General features: G+C 42.6%; 1 protein-coding gene across 8 annotated transcripts in view; it reads left to right on the top strand.

Moving 5' to 3' along the window:
- The window catches only part of ITSN2 (intersectin 2), a 68750-nt gene that overhangs the window by 35953 nt on the left and 14147 nt on the right, over positions 1-18650 (top strand). For 7 of the 8 annotated variants that reach the window (XR_002436764.1, XM_021391348.1, XM_021391345.1 and 4 more), the window contains 16 exons: positions 565-714; positions 953-1093; positions 3458-3545; positions 4133-4272; positions 6936-7072; positions 8113-8501; positions 9599-9720; positions 10490-10665; positions 10951-11095; positions 11397-11599; positions 12206-12270; positions 12824-12990; positions 13311-13356; positions 13548-13669; positions 14095-14191; positions 15009-15200. Coding sequence is in view for 7 of the 8 variants with exons in the window: in XM_021391348.1 (XP_021247023.1) it covers positions 565-714; positions 953-1093; positions 3458-3545; positions 4133-4272; positions 6936-7072; positions 8113-8501; positions 9599-9720; positions 10490-10665; positions 10951-11095; positions 11397-11599; positions 12206-12270; positions 12824-12990; positions 13311-13356; positions 13548-13669; positions 14095-14191; positions 15009-15200 (2380 nt within the window). In the remaining variant the exon portion in view is untranslated. Of the gene's footprint in view, positions 1-564; positions 715-952; positions 1094-3457; positions 3546-4132; positions 4273-5143; positions 5225-6935; positions 7073-8112; positions 8502-9598; positions 9721-10489; positions 10666-10950; positions 11096-11396; positions 11600-12205; positions 12271-12823; positions 12991-13310; positions 13357-13547; positions 13670-14094; positions 14192-15008; positions 15201-18650 lie in introns of all 8 variants that reach the window. The other variant, XM_021391351.1, reaches the window with a different exon arrangement.

The following is an 18650-nucleotide window of genomic DNA, read 5'->3' as shown; positions in this document are numbered from 1 at the left end:
GTGTCCTTTATAAATGACCAAAGTGGTGGTGGTGTAAGTCAGAGACCTTCAGATGCTTCAAAGGACAGATCAGATTTGTTGGATAGATTTCTTAGATTTATTAACAACAGCAAAAAAATCTGTATTCCAAACAAGATTCTACTGAATTCATAATTGATAATATTTTGCTGCTTGAACTCCAGGCAGATTTGCTTCTAGCTGGTATCTCAGTGCATGCTTAAGACTTCCATGCTTTATGTAGTCCTGTGAAATACTCAAGAGGTTAAGAATAATATCTCACTGTGCTCACTGATGGTCAGTTTTCTAAGCTAAGTAGGTTTTTCTCTCTGAATTATGCACCTTTCTTCAAATTGCTTTTCTTCATCAGGGATAGGAGCATGGCATGAAGAATCTTAGAGGATCGCTTCCTCCATTCTTTGTTGCTGAAATTTACAGGATCATTTTGAAAAAAACAAGACGTTGTGTTGCTGTTACGCTGCTTACAAGTAGAGCACGTTATATTGAAACACGACCTCTGGGTTCTGTATCTGCGTGGTAATTTAAAGTAATGTAACTTCTCTGTAGGCAGCAAAGCAAGAACTCGAGCGCCAGCGACGTTTGGAATGGGAGAGAATTCGTCGCCAAGAACTTCTTAATCAGCGTAACAGGGAACAAGAAGAAATTATCAAGCTGACCTCTAAGAAGAAGAGCCTTAATCTTGAATTAGAAGCTCTGGTAAGATATACATTTTACTGCCCAACTTGAGATGAAATGCAGCATTATGAAGTACGCAAATCTTAGGGTATAGAATTAACGATCTGCTACAAGTTTCACTCTGCTTTGGATGAGCAATCTAAAGCAGATATTTTTGAGTTCGCTTAGGGAACTGACTGTGAAGTAATTTGCCCACAGACGTAGTGGAGAAAGGTTTTGTTGCTATATGTCTTTAAATTTGTGTCTGATTTCTTTCTAGACGGACAAACATCAGCAAATCTCAGGCAGACTGCAAGATATTCGGAGCAAAAAGCAGATTCGGAAGACTGAGCTGGAGGCTCTAGATAGAAAATGTGACCAAGGAATTATGGAAGTCAAGCAACTACAACAGGAACTTCAGGTTCATCACTTTCTGTTAAGCTTTGAGTTCTCTTTTATTTCCTATTCTGTGATTCATTAATTATTTTATGTGTTCAAATAGGGAGGAATAGTGAATTAGTTTCTCTGTAGGGTAGAGAGGAGATCTGCAAGGCTGTCAACAGAGCAGAGATTTTTACGTTTGTTTGTGATACTCAAGAATTGATTGCATGTACTACAACAAGCTGATAGTTGAACGGGGACAGTAGTCAAAACTTGAGCTTTATTTTTGAACTGATGAATAGTGACTTCTTTTTAATCGTTACTTTGACTCAGTTTTTTGTGAGGATTTTTGTGTTAGACCTGAGGCAGTTAAGTTTTCATAGAATAGCTTAGATTGGAAGGGACCTTCAAGCCCATCCACTTCCAACCCTCTGCTGTGAGCAGGGCTGCCCCCCACCAGATCAGGCTGCTCAGGGCCCCATCCAGCCCGGCCTTGAACGGTTCCAGAGATGGGGCATCCGCAGCTTCTCTGGGCAGCCTGTGCCAATGCCTCACCGCTCTCTGAACAAATAATTTCTTCCTAACATTTAACCCTAAATCTCACCTTTTTTTAGTGTAAAGCCATTCCTCCTTGACCTATCACTATCAGACCATGTAAAAGTTGGTCTCTCTCCTGCTTGTCTCTCTGTACTCCTATCTGGGATTGCCCCGACTAAAGTTCGGCACCTTGCACTTGGCCTTGTTGAACCTCATTAGGTTCTCATGGGCCTGCTTTTCGAGCCTGTCCAGGTCCCTTTGGTTGCCAGCCATTCCTTCTGTTGTGTCAGCTGCACCACTCAGCTGAAGGTGTGCTCAATCTTACTGTCTTTACTGTTGATAAAGATGTTGAAGAGCATTGGACCCAAGATGGACCCCTGGAGGACACCACTCATCACCACCTCCACGTGGACATAGAGCCATTGGCAACAACCCTTTGGCTACGACCTGCCAACCAATTCTTTATCCACCAATAATCCATGCAGCTCTCAAATCCGTATTTCTCCAATTAAGGATAAAGATGTGGTGCAGGACCATGTCAAAGGCCTTGCACAAGTCTGGGTGATGACACTAATTGCCCTTCCTTTGTCCACCAGTGCGGTCATTCCATTATAGAAGGCCACCAGATAGGTCAGGGACGACCTGTCTTTGCTGAAGCCGTGCTGGCTGGCTCAGATCATCTCCTCATCTCGCATGTGCCTTTCTGGATCTTGCAGGAGGATCTGCTCCATGCTATTCCCAGGCACAGAAGTGAGACTCACCAGCCTGTAGTTTCCTGGGTCTTCCATTCTCCCTTTCTTGAAAATGGGAGAGATGTTTCCTTTTATCCACCCACCAGGGTCTTTGCCTGACACTCACAGCTTTTCAGATGTGCTGGAGAGTGGCTCGGCATCCACAGCCAGTTCTTTCAGGACCCTGGAATGCATTTTGTTTGGCCTCATAGACTTGTACATATCCAGCCTCATGAGGTCTCAGACTTCCTCTGCTCTTACTTTGGGGTTGGAATTTTGTTTGTAAAACAGCCAGAAATTCGCTTTCCACAAGTTCAGAGTCCTGAGTCTGCTTTTTGCCAGGCCTATATTCATCAAGATCATGAACTCAGCCAGGGCATGGTCACTGCAGCCCGGGCTGCCTCCAGTCTTAACCTCTTGAATGATCTCCTCCCCGCTGGTGAGCAACAGATCCAGTAACTCTTCACCTCCTCTGGTTGGTCTGGCCAGTACTTGGACCAAGAAGTTATTCCCAGCGGACTCCAGCAGTCCCCTGGATTGCTTGCTGCCTGCTATGTTTCTTTCCCAGCAAACATCTGGGTGCTTGAAATCCCCCATCAAGGTGAGAGCCTGCAAGCACAACGCTTCCTGCAACTGAAGCAAGGAGGCCTCATCCACAGACTCCCCTTGATCAGGCGGCCTGTAGTAGACCATCACCACCAGATGTCCTTCATTGGCCTGGTCCCTCATTCTAACCCCCAAGCTCTCAGCTTGACGATTGCTCTTTCTCAGAGGCAGCTCTTCACACTCTCTCCTCTTCTAAACTTAGAGGGCTACTCCCCCACCCCTCTTGCCTTGCCTGTCCTGGCAAGCTTCTATCCTGAGAAGCTTGTAGCCCTGTTCTCATGGTAATGTTTCTACTTTTAACGAATCTGTTAACTTCTTTTTTTCCCAACTGTAACAATATTTGGAGTTTAAAAAGTATTTGGTGTTAATATTGTTCATATAGGGAGCATAGAAGTAGTTTTTCCTCTACCCTATAGTGGTAACTTGCATCTGTGTGTCATTAATGTGAGTTGGGGTTATGTTTGAAAATTTTTGCATGTGCATACATAAACAGTATTAAAAACTTGTTGTGCTCTCTTCAATACCTACAGGAGTATCAGAATAAGCTGACCTACTTAGTTCCTGAAAAGCAATTGTTAAGTGAAAGAATTAAAAACGTTCAACTGGACAGCACTCAAAGTAAGTGCCTGCAAATGAATTCTCTGTGGTTTGCATGGCTGGGTTTTCGTTGCTTTACATCATACTGTTTACAAAAAACAAAACCAAAGGCTGTAGGATACAGAGGGTCAATCATAGTTTTGTTTGAATATCTTTCCAGTGAGAGCCACCTAAGAATTGTTCTATCTGCGTTCCATTACTTCTAAATAAGGAGCAGACAAGCGCATTTTTGTGAGAAACAGATTTTGCTTAAAGCCTGATTTATGCAGACTATACAATCCTCAGATACTACGATCTTTATTACATACAGTGTGTTTCTGATAGCACTTTTTGATAGTTCATTTAAGTAAAAGTTTACACTGATCTTTGTATCAGAGCACAGTACAAATTCCTGTCTTTGTTGGCTTGCCGTGAATTGGTCTAATGTGATATGAAAAACAATTTGTGAAGTATTCCATGTTACCTGTAATGCCCATCTGTGTCAGGTGGATGCTGGCCCGCTTCTTAGTGCTGTATGCAAACAGGACAGTTTGGGAATGTAGGTATGCATATTAGGGAGGAAATAAACAAAAATCCTCGTCAAGTTGCTTGCCTTTCTTCTAACGCAGATGCAGGAATCGCGTCAGTGCACAAGAAGTCTCTAGAAAAGGAAGAATTATGCCAAAGACTTAAGGAACAGTTAGATGCCCTTGAGAAAGAAACTGCTTCTAAACTTGCTGAAATGGATGCGTTTAACGCTCAGCTCAAGGTGCGTGCGTTCCCTAAGTACACAGCCTTACGCTGGTAAGCAGTGTGTTTCTTCGTCCACGTGTAAAGATTGGTGCTTCCAAAAGGTCTTCCCAACTTTCGGTGCCACCAAAGAATGACCTGAAGTCTTGTAGTACAGGGAAAATTCACGTCGAGCTATTGCTAATGTACTAAAACATCAACATCTTGCTGATCATTGCTTTGCACGAATCAACTGTCGCTCACTCTCAACTTTTGCCTTCTGGAATTCATTTTGATTAGGAATCGAGGTTTCTTAGGCTCTTGCAGGTTCTTTCCTTGTGGGGTTATACGATATTCTTACGGGGCTACGATTTTTGAATCATGGAGTGAACATTTAATTCTTGTTGAAAGAGATGCAGGGCTTCTTAGTAGGTTGCACAGACTTAGGTGTTGCTCTGTAAGTCAGCATAGGCTGCTGCTTTGAGCATAAGGAGATAAATGTTGACTGCTGGACCTCAAACTATTTTTGTTTCAGCAGCAACTCTTGATGTACCTCAAAATGCATCCAACACTCAGGCATGCATCCGCTTAACTTTATTTCCTGGCTTGCTCCCAGTGGCAATGATGTGAACTGTATTCCTACGTAATGCATTTATACTGGGCCGACGTGAGGGCTCTGCGCTCACCATTAAAAAGAACAGGGATTAAATTTGTAAACCTTTCTAAGAGTTCTTTTCTTGGAAAAAAGAACAGGCTGCATGTAACGCTGGTGACGTGCAGTTTTGGTTACTCGTGTGCTTGCATGGCTTGCTGTGTTCAGTGACTGCATCCACCATTTAGTGTCCCCTAAAATATGTTTTTCAAAATACAGTGCAAAGATTAATGAGCTTTTTATCTGCCTTATCTTACAGTGTGAGAATATGGATGATTCTGTTCTTCAGTGCCTTTTGTCTCTGCTAAGCTGTCTCAACAACCTCTTCCTCTTACTTAAGGTTATTTTCTAATCTTTGGCTCTTTTGCTTTTTAAATTAGTTCGCATTTTTTCTCTGCCTACCCTTTCTGTTTGGATATATAGCTTCTGCTAGAGAAATTTTCCTAAAAGAAAATCAGTAGGCTCTTTCTTGCTGCTAGCTTTTAAATCCTCACAAAGATGTACAATTTTGTTTACCTGTTCAGGAAGCCAAACTGCAAAGTGATGGTAGCTGTTTTATTTCTTACTGGACACGTTCATTGTTTTACTCGACATTTTAGTTAAGGTAACACCAACAAAGCGAACACTGTCTAAGATGGAAGCGGTGTCTTCTCCCAGCTTTCCATCTGTTGCTCTCTACCTGTCTCCCCATGCCTGTATTCATACACCTGAAGCTGTGGGTCAGGTATATCAATTCTGAGTTTGAGACTGAAGTGGTATCAGTGCCCAGATTATGACACAGGGCACAGCAGCTGCGATGCTTGTGAGCCTCCAGATTAACCCCGTACTAAAGCTTGCTTACTGTTGTTCCTCAATGCTGCTTTTGTCTGCTGGTGTCAGAAATCTGGCTTGGGTTTTTTTCCTTCTTAAATCAAAGGTAGGAGAGCTTGTTTCCATAGTAATCCTCAGTTTCTGTGTAGCACGAGAAGAGAAAATATTTTCAACTGGATACATTTGGGGAAAAAACTGTAGCAAATGAATCAGTTTTAGACTTTCGCTGACATAGAAATCTTATTACCTTGCCCTTTTCATACGAATTGAACGGTATTTCTCGTGCAAAGTGATTGGTGGTGGTGGTGCTTATTGTGGTGGGAACAGAGCGTTCATAACTGCTTTATTTGCATCTGATATCAGATACAGAAAGTCAGAGTACACCTGTTGCAGTGCTCAACGTGTGTCAGTAGGATTCCTAAAAATAATGTGACATCTAACTTTGTACTGTGACAAAGTGTATTATGGAATTAATTGTATTACAGCTGGTTTTTATCCCTGTAAATGTAATTATCCCAAAGATTCATGCTCACCTTCTGTGAAAACATCCACAGTCAGAGAGAGATGGAATTGGAACTGAAGAATGTGCTTCAAAAAGTAGAAGTTCATAGAGGAAAATGGCAGTGTGAGTTAGTGTCTTAGGCTCCAGCTGCCTGCAGTGGTAAGCCTACTGAAGTTTTGTGACTGAATTATGGAACTGATCGTTCCTGTTCCGCTCAAGTATTCAGTCTTCCATTTGCACTCAGCACTTTGTAGTGGTATTCTACAATTGAGAATGAAGAGAAAAACAAAAACACTGCAAAGGGGAACACCGGGGATGTGTTCTCAGCTTTATGGTGCTGGCTTTCAGTTGAAGCCTGCCTCTTCAACGGTGTGTTTTGTGGTTATTCAAGGTATGCTTCGTTGTCTTCTTTGTCCTTACCCAGCGTTGTATTTGAACGTGTTTTATCTTTTCCTGTTTCCTGTCACACCTGTCGTTTCCAGCAGGCCTATGTCTGAAGGGCTCTTTGAAAGCCTGAGTTCTGTGAAAGGGCTTGCAAACCTGCCAGCTATTTTCATGCTTCAGTTTGTTTGACTTTCTTTACAGAGACCTTCAAGGACTGTTAATAACTCAGTATTACATTGTTCATTTGTATAGATAAAGTAATACTTTGGTTCACAAAGCATCACGGTGCTTGGATGCTTTTCTCATAAGATTGGTTTCATTTCTTTTGATGTACTTTATTGTGTTTCCTTATTAGGACCTGAGAGAAAGTTACAGCACGCAGCAGTTAGCCTTGGAGCAGCTCCATAAGATCAAACAGAACAAAATAAGAGAGGTAGAAAAAAGAAGAGCTGAACTTGCCCAGAAAAAGCGGCTGGAAGATGAGGCTGCAAGGTAGCACGTCTTAAAATGTGTCAGCATTGCACTTTTTAAAGCAAAAGAGTGCCACGGTGACTTTAAGATACTGACTTGAATAGACAGGAAGTATAGTTGGCCAAAACACATCCTGGTTAGTTGCCTTGAAAAAGCATTTTATATAGAGTACCAGTGATACAAGGTGTCTTGAATTTCCATCTTCTGATCTATTTTTATCTTCTTTTTTCATAGAATTTACGAACAGATGTGAAGGGCAAATAAACCAAGCAATCACTCCTTCTATTAAGATTTTAGCTTCTTTTGTTGATAATTCTCACACATCTGAAATTCCTCATATTTTCTACCTTGTTTTGGTGGCTTTGAAAAGTTCTTAAATATTTCCTTAAAAGCACTTCGTCCTGAGTGGTTGCTGGTTCTTTGTCATGTATATTCCGGCAGTTGTGAGTAAGGTACTTAAACAGTAGGAAGGACATTGACTTCTTAATTCACAGAATCATTCAGATTGGAAAAGACATAGGAAACAATAGTTTTTTAAGTTTGATACTTGCTGTCCTAAGATGCCACTGTTTTTCTCCTCTCCTGACCTTCTGCCATCAGCCACCCATTTTATACTTAGCAGCTGAAGAGTGTGGTGGCTGTGGGGTGATAAACATTGAATAGATGCTGAAAACAGAGAGCTAAAGCAACAAAGACAGTATGCAAAGGCTTGGAAGCTTGCTGCCTTGGTGGACAGCTTCAAGCCACCTATGTTAAATTAACAAACCACTTCTTGTTAGTAAGTGTCGAGGTGAGCAGAAACGTACATGGAGGCAGGCATCCACATGGCAGTCTGCCTGTACTAAGAATTTAAATCCATTTATTACTTACACGTGAGATATCCTGGCACTCTTGTGTGGATAAAGCAGTCTCCTGTAGAAGAACTTATTGCCCAGAGAGAAAAGTGACTGATGTGATAGATTCAGGTTTACTTACAAGTGCAGTTGATGATTCTGTGAACGCAATCTCTTTCATTTTTGGATGAATGTTCTCGTTCCCCTCTCTCGTTTCCTTTTTTTAAGGAAAGCAAAACGGGAGAAGGAGAACAGATGGCAGGAAAATATCCGAAGGGAAGAGGAGGAGAAAAAGAAGCGATTAGAGGAAGAAAGAATGCAGGAAAAAGCTCAGGAAAAGCTTCATGAAGAGGAGGAGAAAAATAGGCAAGCTGGGATCTTGAGGGAAACAGAGCAACGGCAGAGGCAGCTGGAAGAAGAGAAAAGAAAGCAAGAACAAATTGCAAGAGAAGCTGAGGAAAGGCGTAAGCAGAATGAAGAAGTAAAGAAGATAAAAGAAGTCACCAACTCTCAGGAGACAGAGAAACGCGCTTCGAAATTAAACATAAGCGAAAAGTTTGCGGATCTGTTGAAACCAACAGAGGGTAAAAGTCTTAAGCCGCCCTGGACAAATGAAGGTAATGTTGGTCAGCTGGGTTGAACCTTAGTGATTCTTGTTTTCTTAAGTCCTTTCTCATTCTTTAGGTGTATTAATGTGACAGTGTGGCAGACTTACTGCCTCATATGATAAACAAAACATAACGCTCCGCGTCTTTAGTTAGCTATAAATCATCCTATTGATTTAGTTGGTCTTCATCAGTTTTTACTACCTATGGCCCCCATGGCAAATCCTCCAGTGTTCGTGGCTAACAAACTATAGATGCTGGAGACAGTCGTGTTTTAGCTTTTTCATAGGGCCTGAACTTCCTATCATTAAAGCAGAAGGCTGACCTGGAGGAGTCTTGTCAGATGATGAGTGGATGGACAGGTCATCTTCAGTGATTTATTAACACTGAAATCCGCTTATTTTTGCACCACTCAGTACCTCTGATGAGCAAAAAAAGAACTAAAGTCAACCTAACTTTCTCTGTAGGTCTTCAGAAATACTGGCTTAATAGTATTTTCCCAAAAGATGGCTTTACTTGAATTCAGCTTTCTTTAGTTCTTGCCAGTTCTCCAGTTTAATCACTGAGTTAAGCAAGACCCAGGTGGGGTGCTGAAAGATACTTGCACAACTCATCTCTAGCTTGTACAACATTCACCGTTAACAGCATCAGTCATGGACTTGGAGAACACACAGGTGCAAAGAAAATGGAAGTGATGGCATTTGGCTTTGTTGGGTTTCTAAGTAAAATCTTGACAACACTACTGGATGCTTCCTGTTGGAGTAGTGGCATCTTGTCAACTTGGAAAATTATACATGTGTGAGATGAGGCTGTGGTAGAGCACTGGCCTAGCCCGAGCTATCTGACAAGAAAAGATGAGAACATTTGCACTTGAGAAGACAATGCACATTGTTATCTGCATTACATTTACTGTGGTTAACTTGTTAAAGTCCTGCACTGTGTGCAATCTATTAGCCTGTTATCGAGTGATCTCTTCTGATGCTCGCTTGGTGTCTCTGGGGCAAAAACCGTGTTCTCTTTCTGCATTCATTAGCATTGCTTAGAATGTTAGGGCTCCTGTTAAGCACGTGTCTGTATCCAAATGGTGATGAGTTTTCTTATCATTTCAGGCAACACCATTAATGCTTCAGAATCCAGGAAGTCCGCTGCCTTTGTAAATTACAGAGCTTTGTATCCATTTGAAGCGAGGAATCACGATGAGATGAGCTTTAATGCTGGAGATATAATTCAGGTGAGATTTGCCATTTGTATTTAACTTGTGAAAAAACAGCTCCCTTCTTCTGACCCGAAGAGGAAACAGAAGAGCTTGGTGTTGTTTTAGCTTCCTTTTCAGATATAATTAGCTGTCTCGTTTAACTGCTAGTATCTTATATGCCAGCAGCCACCACCTCCTCTTCTACTCCTAACCTCAACGAAGCTGACTGGCTGCTAGGATTTGATTAGCTGCTAATTTTAGCCTGTTTTTTCTTACTCTGCCTTTGATTATATGCAGCACGACGGAGGCTTCTGTATTGATGTAGATGCATAGCGCAAATGCTCTACGCTTAATCGTTACAGCAAATAACACAGCTTTGGGATGTGTTTTGAATAAAGTTAACTGGAGGCCCGGCACATTCTTTGTCTTTTATTAAAAATTAAAATGACTGAGAAATATTTGGGCTTGATCAGCACTGTAAGCAGACCTGCACCAGTTTTCATGCGCTGCTGGCCCTGTTTGAAGGAGCACAGCACCTGGGGCCTGTCTCTTCTTGCCTCCACAAGTCACTGGCTTGGTCTGGTACGTGGGGAGGAGCTGCTGGAGACGCAGTGCAACTGCATCACCGCCTTTCTCATGCGGTGTAAGATCAGCTCACTTCTGGAAGGAGAGAGAATTGCAAACGCTGACCCTGCGAGCGCTGCACGTGCCGTTTGCTCTCCCAACGGGTGCTGACATACAATGGATTTCCTGTTGTTTCACCCAGCGAATTGTGTTTTCTTTGTGTGTATCCTCCTGTCCATAGGTTGATGAAAAAAATGTCGGAGAGCCTGGCTGGCTTTACGGGAGCTTCCAAGGACGCATCGGTTGGTTTCCATGCAATTACGTGGAAAGAATACCAGAAGGAGAAAAAGTTTTATCTCCTAAGAAGGCCTTACTTCCTCCGACAGTATCTTTATCTGCTACCTCAGCTGCTTCAGAGTGAGTTTTTGTTACCTTTGTGTTCAGATCGCTTGTTCAAAGTTAAGGTAACGCGTAATGTGCTGCGTGGTATCAGTCGATGATATAGAAAATACAAAAGAAGAAAACTTGCTGGAGAAGCTATTGGAAAGTCATAACTTGCATATTTTAAATATCTGACAGCCTTTTTTTCGTTGTGTAGTATTACTTGTTTTATATCTGTATTTTAAAAAGACGCAATTCTACTTGAGGTGCTTTTAAAATAAAAAGTGTTGTGTGTTTCATACGTCCGTCTTTCATTTGCAGACCACTTTCACCAAGTAAATCCGCAGAAGAATCAGATTACCAGAACATGCATTTCTCTAGCCTGAACGTTAATGCAGCGTGGCAACAGAAATCAGCTTTTACCCGCACTGTGTCCCCTGGCTCCGTGTCTCCCATTCATGGACAGGTATATTGTGTGTGCTGCCATAACGCCATCTGTCAGTGGACTGGTGACTGAGAGGACACGTGCAGTACACTTCAGAATTCTGTGATAGTTTCTACCTGTAATTAAACACACAAGGTACCTCTAACAGATTGGAAAGAGTGGAGATTGTTTCTTAGTCACTTCTGTAAAACGTTGTCCAGACAAAAGAGATGCTCAGCCAACGCTTAGGAATGAACTTGCTTAGATTGCAATAAATGATGCATCAGTGCATGTTTGACACCAGTCAGGGGGAGTACTAACATCTCTGCTTCTGTCTTACCAGGGGCAGCCTGTTGAGAACTTGAAAGCACAAGCACTTTGCTCTTGGACTGCAAAAAAAGATAACCACTTGAATTTCTCAAAAAATGATATCATCTCTGTCCTGGAGCAGCAGGAAAACTGGTGGTTTGGGGAGGTGCATGGAGGAAGGGGCTGGTTTCCAAAGTCTTATGTCAAGCTCTTACCTGGAAGTGAAAAGAAAGAGGAGTAAGTGTAATTTTCACTCTTGTTTTATTTGCCAGTTTACAAAAAGAGGTGTTTCAGAGTGCAAAATGATCGCGGTGCAGATTCTGAATGCTGTTTGATTGGCACCGTACCATTTTACGCTTTTATTATTCCATTCTTGCAGGCCAATTAATGTTGGGCTTGGCGATGTGTAAATAAACAGTCTTCCAAGGTGCATGCTGTGAAAAGTTAGTGGTGGCTGATTATTCACCGGGGTAGTTGCTTAAGTCTTGTTATTGCTGGAGTGGCTGCACCATTGTGTGTGAATTGTTCTCGTCGTGTTATGATGAACGTTCTTAGAAATACTTCAGAATGGGAGAATTTAGACAAAAACCTGCATGGGTAGCGTAATTTGTGAGTAATATCTTCTAGTTTTATAATATGACAGTTGTTTTTTGAAGCGTGGTGTGCTCTTGGTTGCTGCTCAGATCTTACAACCACTGATATCTGTCACTTTTGGACAGACAAGGGAGCTTTTGTAATGACAGTAGCAACTTGGTGACACCTTCGTGAGCTTACTCTCATCCTAATAAAGGGGCACATTGGTCAGCATTTGAATTATTCCAACTTCTTTTTTAATTTCTGCAGGCCAGAAGCTATTTATGCAGCAGTAAAGAAAAAGCCCAGTGCACAGCCCTACCCAGCAGGAGAAGGTAAGAGTGCATGAGATGTTGCTGAACGATACGCTCTGTTTCTGCTTAACAGCGTGTGACTGAGCTGAAATATGTGAGAGATGTCTGAGCAATTCCTTCCGTGCTTGTCCAAAAGAGGCAGTGCAAATGCTGAGCTATTGGTATGGGAATCTGAAAGCGAGAATGTAAATAATATTTGTAACTAATTGGGGTTGAGCGTAGGCATCTTGGTTTTGTTTGGTTGGGTTTGATTTTGTTTGATTGCTTGATTTTTGGGTTTTTTTTTGCGTCCTGCAATTGGGTGTAAGTTCTCCAGGCTTCTGCTTCTCTGCAGTCTGTTGCAAGTATGATAGCTCACTGCCAAATTTATCTGTCTGTAAAACATTGTGCATCCTTAACTGAGGCAAGCTGTGATGGCAGTCTGTGAGGTGGGTTGATCCACGAGCTTGCTAAGACGTGATCTGCACCATGGACACCCTGAGGAGAGCTGACATCCACGGTACTTCTGTCTGATGTACTTTTATCCTCCTATCTGAAACTGTTCTCTCCACCTCTGTCTGTGCTGTTTGTGCAGAGTACGTTGCGCTGTATTCGTATTCGAGCTCTGAGCCCGGTGACTTGACTTTCACCGAAGGTGAGGAAATCCTGGTGACCCTGAAGGAAGGGGAATGGTGGACAGGGAGCATTGATGACAGAACTGGGATCTTCCCCTCCAATTATGTCAGACCAAAGGATCAAGAAGTGAGTTCTTACTTTGAGTCTTGCGTAACTCGTGCTGCTTTTTCTCAATTTCATTGAGTTTCTGTTATTGATACCTGTCTATTAACTTGAAGCAGAGATTAAAGTGCGTGACAGGGAAGAAAATCCTAGAGAGCTTGAGTCCTGAATCAGTGCTCTAGCCACAGTGCCCCATTGTGTCTCAGAGCAGGATCTTGGTGTTTTGCTAAATAAGGGCTCAGAGTTAAAGCCTCCATGTACGTGCCGCGTGCTTAATAACAGTGTAAATTAACTCTGCTGGTTTTATTACGAGTGAAAAGATTATTGTCATTTCTTTGTTGTAGGGTTCTGGTATTGCTGGCAAAACTGGAACAATAAATAAGAAGCCTGGTACGTGCACTGTAACTTTTCAACATTTTGGACTGTTTTTTTAAGTGATTAATAAAGCATGTGTGTTCATAGCAGTGTATTAGGGACTGCTAGTGTGCTTACCTACAACATAGATACCAGCTTCTTCCTTTGTAAGTAGCTCTTATCATAATGAAAATATAACCAATGCAATTAATATCCTATCTTTTCAGAAATTGCTCAGGTTACTACTGCTTATGCTGCATCAGGAAGTGAACAGCTTAGTCTTGCTCCCGGGCAGCTCATACTTATCCTGAAGAAAAACGCTAGCGGATGGTGGCAAGGAGAGCTGCAGGTGAGTGACTGGAGGAACCATCGTTGCGTCTTGAGGAGCAGCAAGGAGGTGTTCCTTGGTTTAATTTGAGGAAAACAACTGAGTAGGGTGCTCTGAAAGCTGGCTGGAAAGTTGCAGTACCTCGTTAGAGACTCTTTATTTGATACGTAAGTGCTGCTTAGAGCAGAGATTCAGCCCTACTGTGACATTGTGCACTGAAATAATTAGCTGCACTTGAAACCTTTGAATTTCCATATTTGTCAGAGCACATTAAGATGCAGCTTCATTTGAGTTTGGTTGTTTCATCCTTTAGCCAGATCTTCCCTTCTGAGATGCTTAGTGCAAACTTTCTCTTTTCCCTAGGCAGAACTGTGTGATGCATCTGTTGCATTTTTCCAGTCCTTATGCTGTTCTGTTCCTTAACTGTGTAATAACCATTTCAACAGGCGAGAGGGAAAAAGAGGCAGAAAGGATGGTTCCCTGCCAGCCATGTGAAATTACTGGGTCCAAGCAGTGAGCGAACCACATCTGCTGCTCCCTCAGGTGAAAAGAAAAATGGTTTTATTTGTATTTCAGTTCGAGTATATTATTGAACTACTTTGGTCACGTATTAGTTTGAATTAACACTGCGTCTAATGGCCTCACCTTACTGTGCTTTGCTGTAGAAGGTAATGTCCTAGTCAGAATCTGAGTCTTTTGGCAGATGCATCCATTCAGATATTAACTCTGTCTGTGAAAGGGGAAATCTTCCACTTGCATACAACAATCCTTCATGGGGTCCCTGCCCCAGCCTATGCTATTTGATAGGCTTTGAAATTTTTCTGTATGCATTGAAGAGCCACACTCACCTCATTTGGAAACTCCTTCCTGCCAAATCCTGGCAGAAACCCTACAGAAAACGAGCAGTCGTTGTACCTAGACAAATCTTCCCTTTGCTGGAACTTGCAGTTCACGATGAGCAGTGCACGCTTCCTCTTCTTTTGCTGCATTTTCCTCACAAGCAGCATCTGTAAGGGAAGCAAACTCACTTTCTCTGCTGAGCTGGTGGAAGAGACAGAAGTACACTTGATTTTATTTTTAAATATTTAGAAGGGCAGCAGATCACGTGCTAACAGAATTCATGTGCTCTGGGAATGCATCGATAGATGAAATAAATGTTTTTGCCTGCCTCAGTTCAAAACGTGAGTAAAAGCAAAGAGAGAGCAGTTCTTATAGCCAGCTGGGATCACGTCTGGTCTTTTTTATGGAGGAGTTCACATGAAGTTGTTGTTGTTTCTTTCCTGTGCCTATGCAAAATGCTGAAAAACAGTCTTGATGCTTTGTGTCACAGCATTCTGCTAACTTTGTTTTTTCTTCGTAGTGTGTCAAGTAATAGCAATGTATGATTACATGGCAAACAATGAAGACGAGCTCAGCTTCTCCAAAGGGCAGCTTATTAACGTGCTGAGCAAAGATGATGCTGACTGGTGGCAAGGAGAAATCAGTGGTGTGACAGGTCTCTTCCCTTCCAACTACGTGAAGATGACCACAGATTCTGATCCAAGTCAGCAGTGTAAGCAACAATTTTATTGAAAACCATTTTGTTTCTTTCTTTCAGAAGTGCATTACTGCTCTTTTGCTTTGTGCTTGGAGTTTTGAGTTCCAAGCATCAACTGAACTTACTGGCATTTTAAATACTCTTTCTTTAAATACTTCTCTGTGGAACTCAGTACTTGAAGTACTTCTCTATTTAACCTACAAATAACCATGAGATTACCAAGATAGTAAGAGTGTGAGGGTGAGCTAGAGCAGTACGCCTGGTGGGTGTCCACCTACAAGAGGGAGCTGATGTTTGATAGCTTGTACTGACTGGAAGCCAGTGCAGGTGCGTTATCCTTGATTGTAGGACTTCCACAAGTTTCATAAACCATGAAAAAAGTGCCTGCTGTAGTCTTCCTTCACTTAAATTGAACAATTTATCAATTCAGTAAAAGTAATCAGAAAGGATTAAAAAAAATAATAAAATTGTAGTGTTAACAAGTGAAGCAGTCGTGGTAGATGTGTCAGTCCTGGCTCACAGCGATGCTGCTCTCGTCCAGTTCTGATAAATGAGATATATGTATGCATCTAAGCACACATTAAGCTGAAAATCATTGGCAACAGGCTGAGAGCTGAGTGCCAGAATATTCACCTGTCTGTAGCTCAGATATTTTCCTGCTTCTTTTGCACATAAACATAGTAAATATCACTGGTTCCCCCCCCAACCCTTTTGGCTTTTTTAGTTGTTTCTTCTGTCAGCTTTCCTCAGGAAAAGAATTACCATTGCTCTTACTTCCCTCAGCTTTTCATCCTTGGGCACACTGATTAAATCAACATTCCATTTGTGGCTTTGGGAGCCCACTAGGGTTTGGGTAGGTGATGTGAAAGTTGCTCTTTCACATAGCAAGCTGCATTCCTTCACTTGCTGTCTTTTCACGAGGTATCAGTTGTATCTTTCGCAGTATAAGGACACATATCCAGAAGTCTGGCTGAGGTGTACCCTTAAAAGCCTGCAGCTGGTCTGTGGGAGCAGCTTGCACTTGAGATTTGGTGAGCTTAGTTGTGTTGTTAGAGAAGAATTCACAGGCGTGGTGATGGAGATCCAGCTTGGGTTGGAGAGCTTGGGTTGTCCCCTCAGTAGCTGTCGTACCTGGTCAAAACGCACCATTCTGGAGGTTTTATTTGTAGTTACATTAAGTCTGTGCTAACATTCCTGGTAACACATTTTTATTTTATTGTATTTGAAACGTTTCTGACTGGTGTGACTGTGATGTCAAAAACTGCTGCGTTCAGACTGAACCGAAGCTACTTTGGATTGGGCTTATCTAAAAGATTGAGATATTCCTTTGGAAGTTTTTTGTTTGCATACAGTTTGGAAGAAATAGCATAGGCTACATCCAGACAGGCCATGAAATGAAGGTTCTGGCTGAGTATTGAGCACTCCTGAATGCTCAAAAATGAGAAAGATTTTAGCCTATCTGACCAGTGACTTGTATAGCTGGATGTGATGAGCGCAAGGTGATTACATACGGCATAAACGTTCAACAAAAGCAGTCCTGAGATCAAATTGCAATTGGAAACATGTGACGCAGTGATCTTTCTCACTGTTAGCTGGTAGGTCGTTAGGCTGTCTTGTCCTCAGCCTTTGGATTGTGGCTGTGTGAGGAGAGTTGTCCTTTGAGGTTGCACTGACAGGGCCAGCCAGTGGCAGTCAGCAGAGAGCAGGTGTCATCCCTGCTTGGCCGTTCTGTCTCTTTAAGAAGTTGCCCTATTTTCTGTGAAGCAAATCAACCAATGCTTAATTAAAAAAAAAAAAAGGCTCGTGAGGGATGAATCATAGAATCAGCTAAGTTGGAAAAGACCTACAAGATCATCCAGTCCAACCATCCACCTACCACCAATAACCCCACTAAACCATGTCGCTCAACGCTATATCTAAACGTTTCTTGAACACCTCCAGGGATGGTGACTCAACCACCTCCCTGGGCAGCCCATTCCAAATGGAGGTGAAGAATGTGTTGAAAATATAAAGAAAATTAAAATAGCAGCCATAAAAAAATTCTCTGAGAATTTCAAATAAGCCAGCTTTGCTCTCAGGTGGAAAATGGGTAAGGAACTGTCCCATGGAGATGTTTCCGTGGTCCTCGAGGGACCAGTTCAGACATAAGATAAAAAAATCAGTGTAATTTCAAAAATGTATTTTCACTTTTTTACAAGTTCTTGTTGTGAGCATTGCAGCGCTTCTGTTGACAAACACGGTTCTCCCGCTGTCTCTCCTGGCCAGTCGAATGTCAGAGGATCTGAATGGGGACAAGCCAATGGGATTTACTCACAGAGGTTTGAGGCTCTTGACAATTGAACTTTTCCTTCAAATTTAAGCTCTGTGGACCACCTTTGCTCCCAGTCTTTCCCAGGGCATACTGGTTATCCCTGTGATGGAAACCTCCCTAACAAGGTTCTCCTTAGGTGGTTTTCCTCTTGAGTTATGTCGGTAGCTCTCTGGGTAGAAGAAGCTGTGCTGACAAGGATGACTTCTTGTTGGGGTGGCTGTGCATTCTGGCGTAGGGCTCTGCAAGGAGAAAACCAATTCCAGGGCCATAGCTCTGCCAGCAGCTGTAGCCAGCAGCTCTCTTACTACAGCCCAGGCCTTGGTCATTGCAGAACAGGGAATACTGAGAGTCGTGCTCTCCGTGACCGCTGAGAGTTACTCCTGTTTCAGTGACATTTGATGAGCCCTTGTTCTAACATCTGCCCCAAAACATCCACATAAAGAATAAAGAAGATGCTCAGGAGGCTTTAAAGCATAAGTAGCTATAGATTAACCTAAAGGAATGTGCGTTACCTTCTGTTCTTTGAGTGCACGCTCATCCAGCCAGGGTCAGATCTCGTGGTGCAGGCCTGCCAGCTGTTCTTGCTGCTCTTCCCTAGGGATGTGGGGGATACATGGGGTGCACTCACCACGTGATGCTTCTTTCTGATGGCCTGATCTGGTCTGGGGGTAATTTTGTCATCTGAGACAGCGTTCAGCTGCTTGTCTTCTTTTCTTCTCAGTCTTCTTTCACAGAGATGAAATGTACCAGTTCTTTCTGCTCTGACGTGTGCATCGCGCTCTTCCTCTTCACTCTTCCTCCTTTTCATAGCCCAGTGCTCTCAAAATTCCTGGGCACTGAAATCTGCCCATGGTGCCTTCTGCTGGGGCCGTGGCCGGAGCAAAGGCTGGAAGCACTGGGACTGATCCGTTCTCCCTGGACTGTTCTTGACATGCATAGGACAGCAGTGTGAATTTCCTGGATGTTTTTAGTAACACCACAGGATCAACCCAGTTTCCCCCCCCCAACAAAACCTTACTTCTACACGTGACAGGTCGGAGAGGTGAGCAGAGTCCTGTACTTTCAACAAGGAGCTGCCTTTCCTGAAGTTTCTCCATGCGTGAACGTTTGTAACTCTTGTCCAGCACCATCTGATTAGTGAAGCTGACCCATTT

This window comes from Numida meleagris, chromosome 3, assembly GCF_002078875.1.
Source record: "Numida meleagris isolate 19003 breed g44 Domestic line chromosome 3, NumMel1.0, whole genome shotgun sequence".
Lineage (NCBI taxonomy): Eukaryota > Metazoa > Chordata > Aves > Galliformes > Numididae > Numida > Numida meleagris.
The sequence above is the reverse complement of the archived record's forward strand: the minus strand, read 5'-3'. Positions and strand labels throughout refer to the sequence as shown.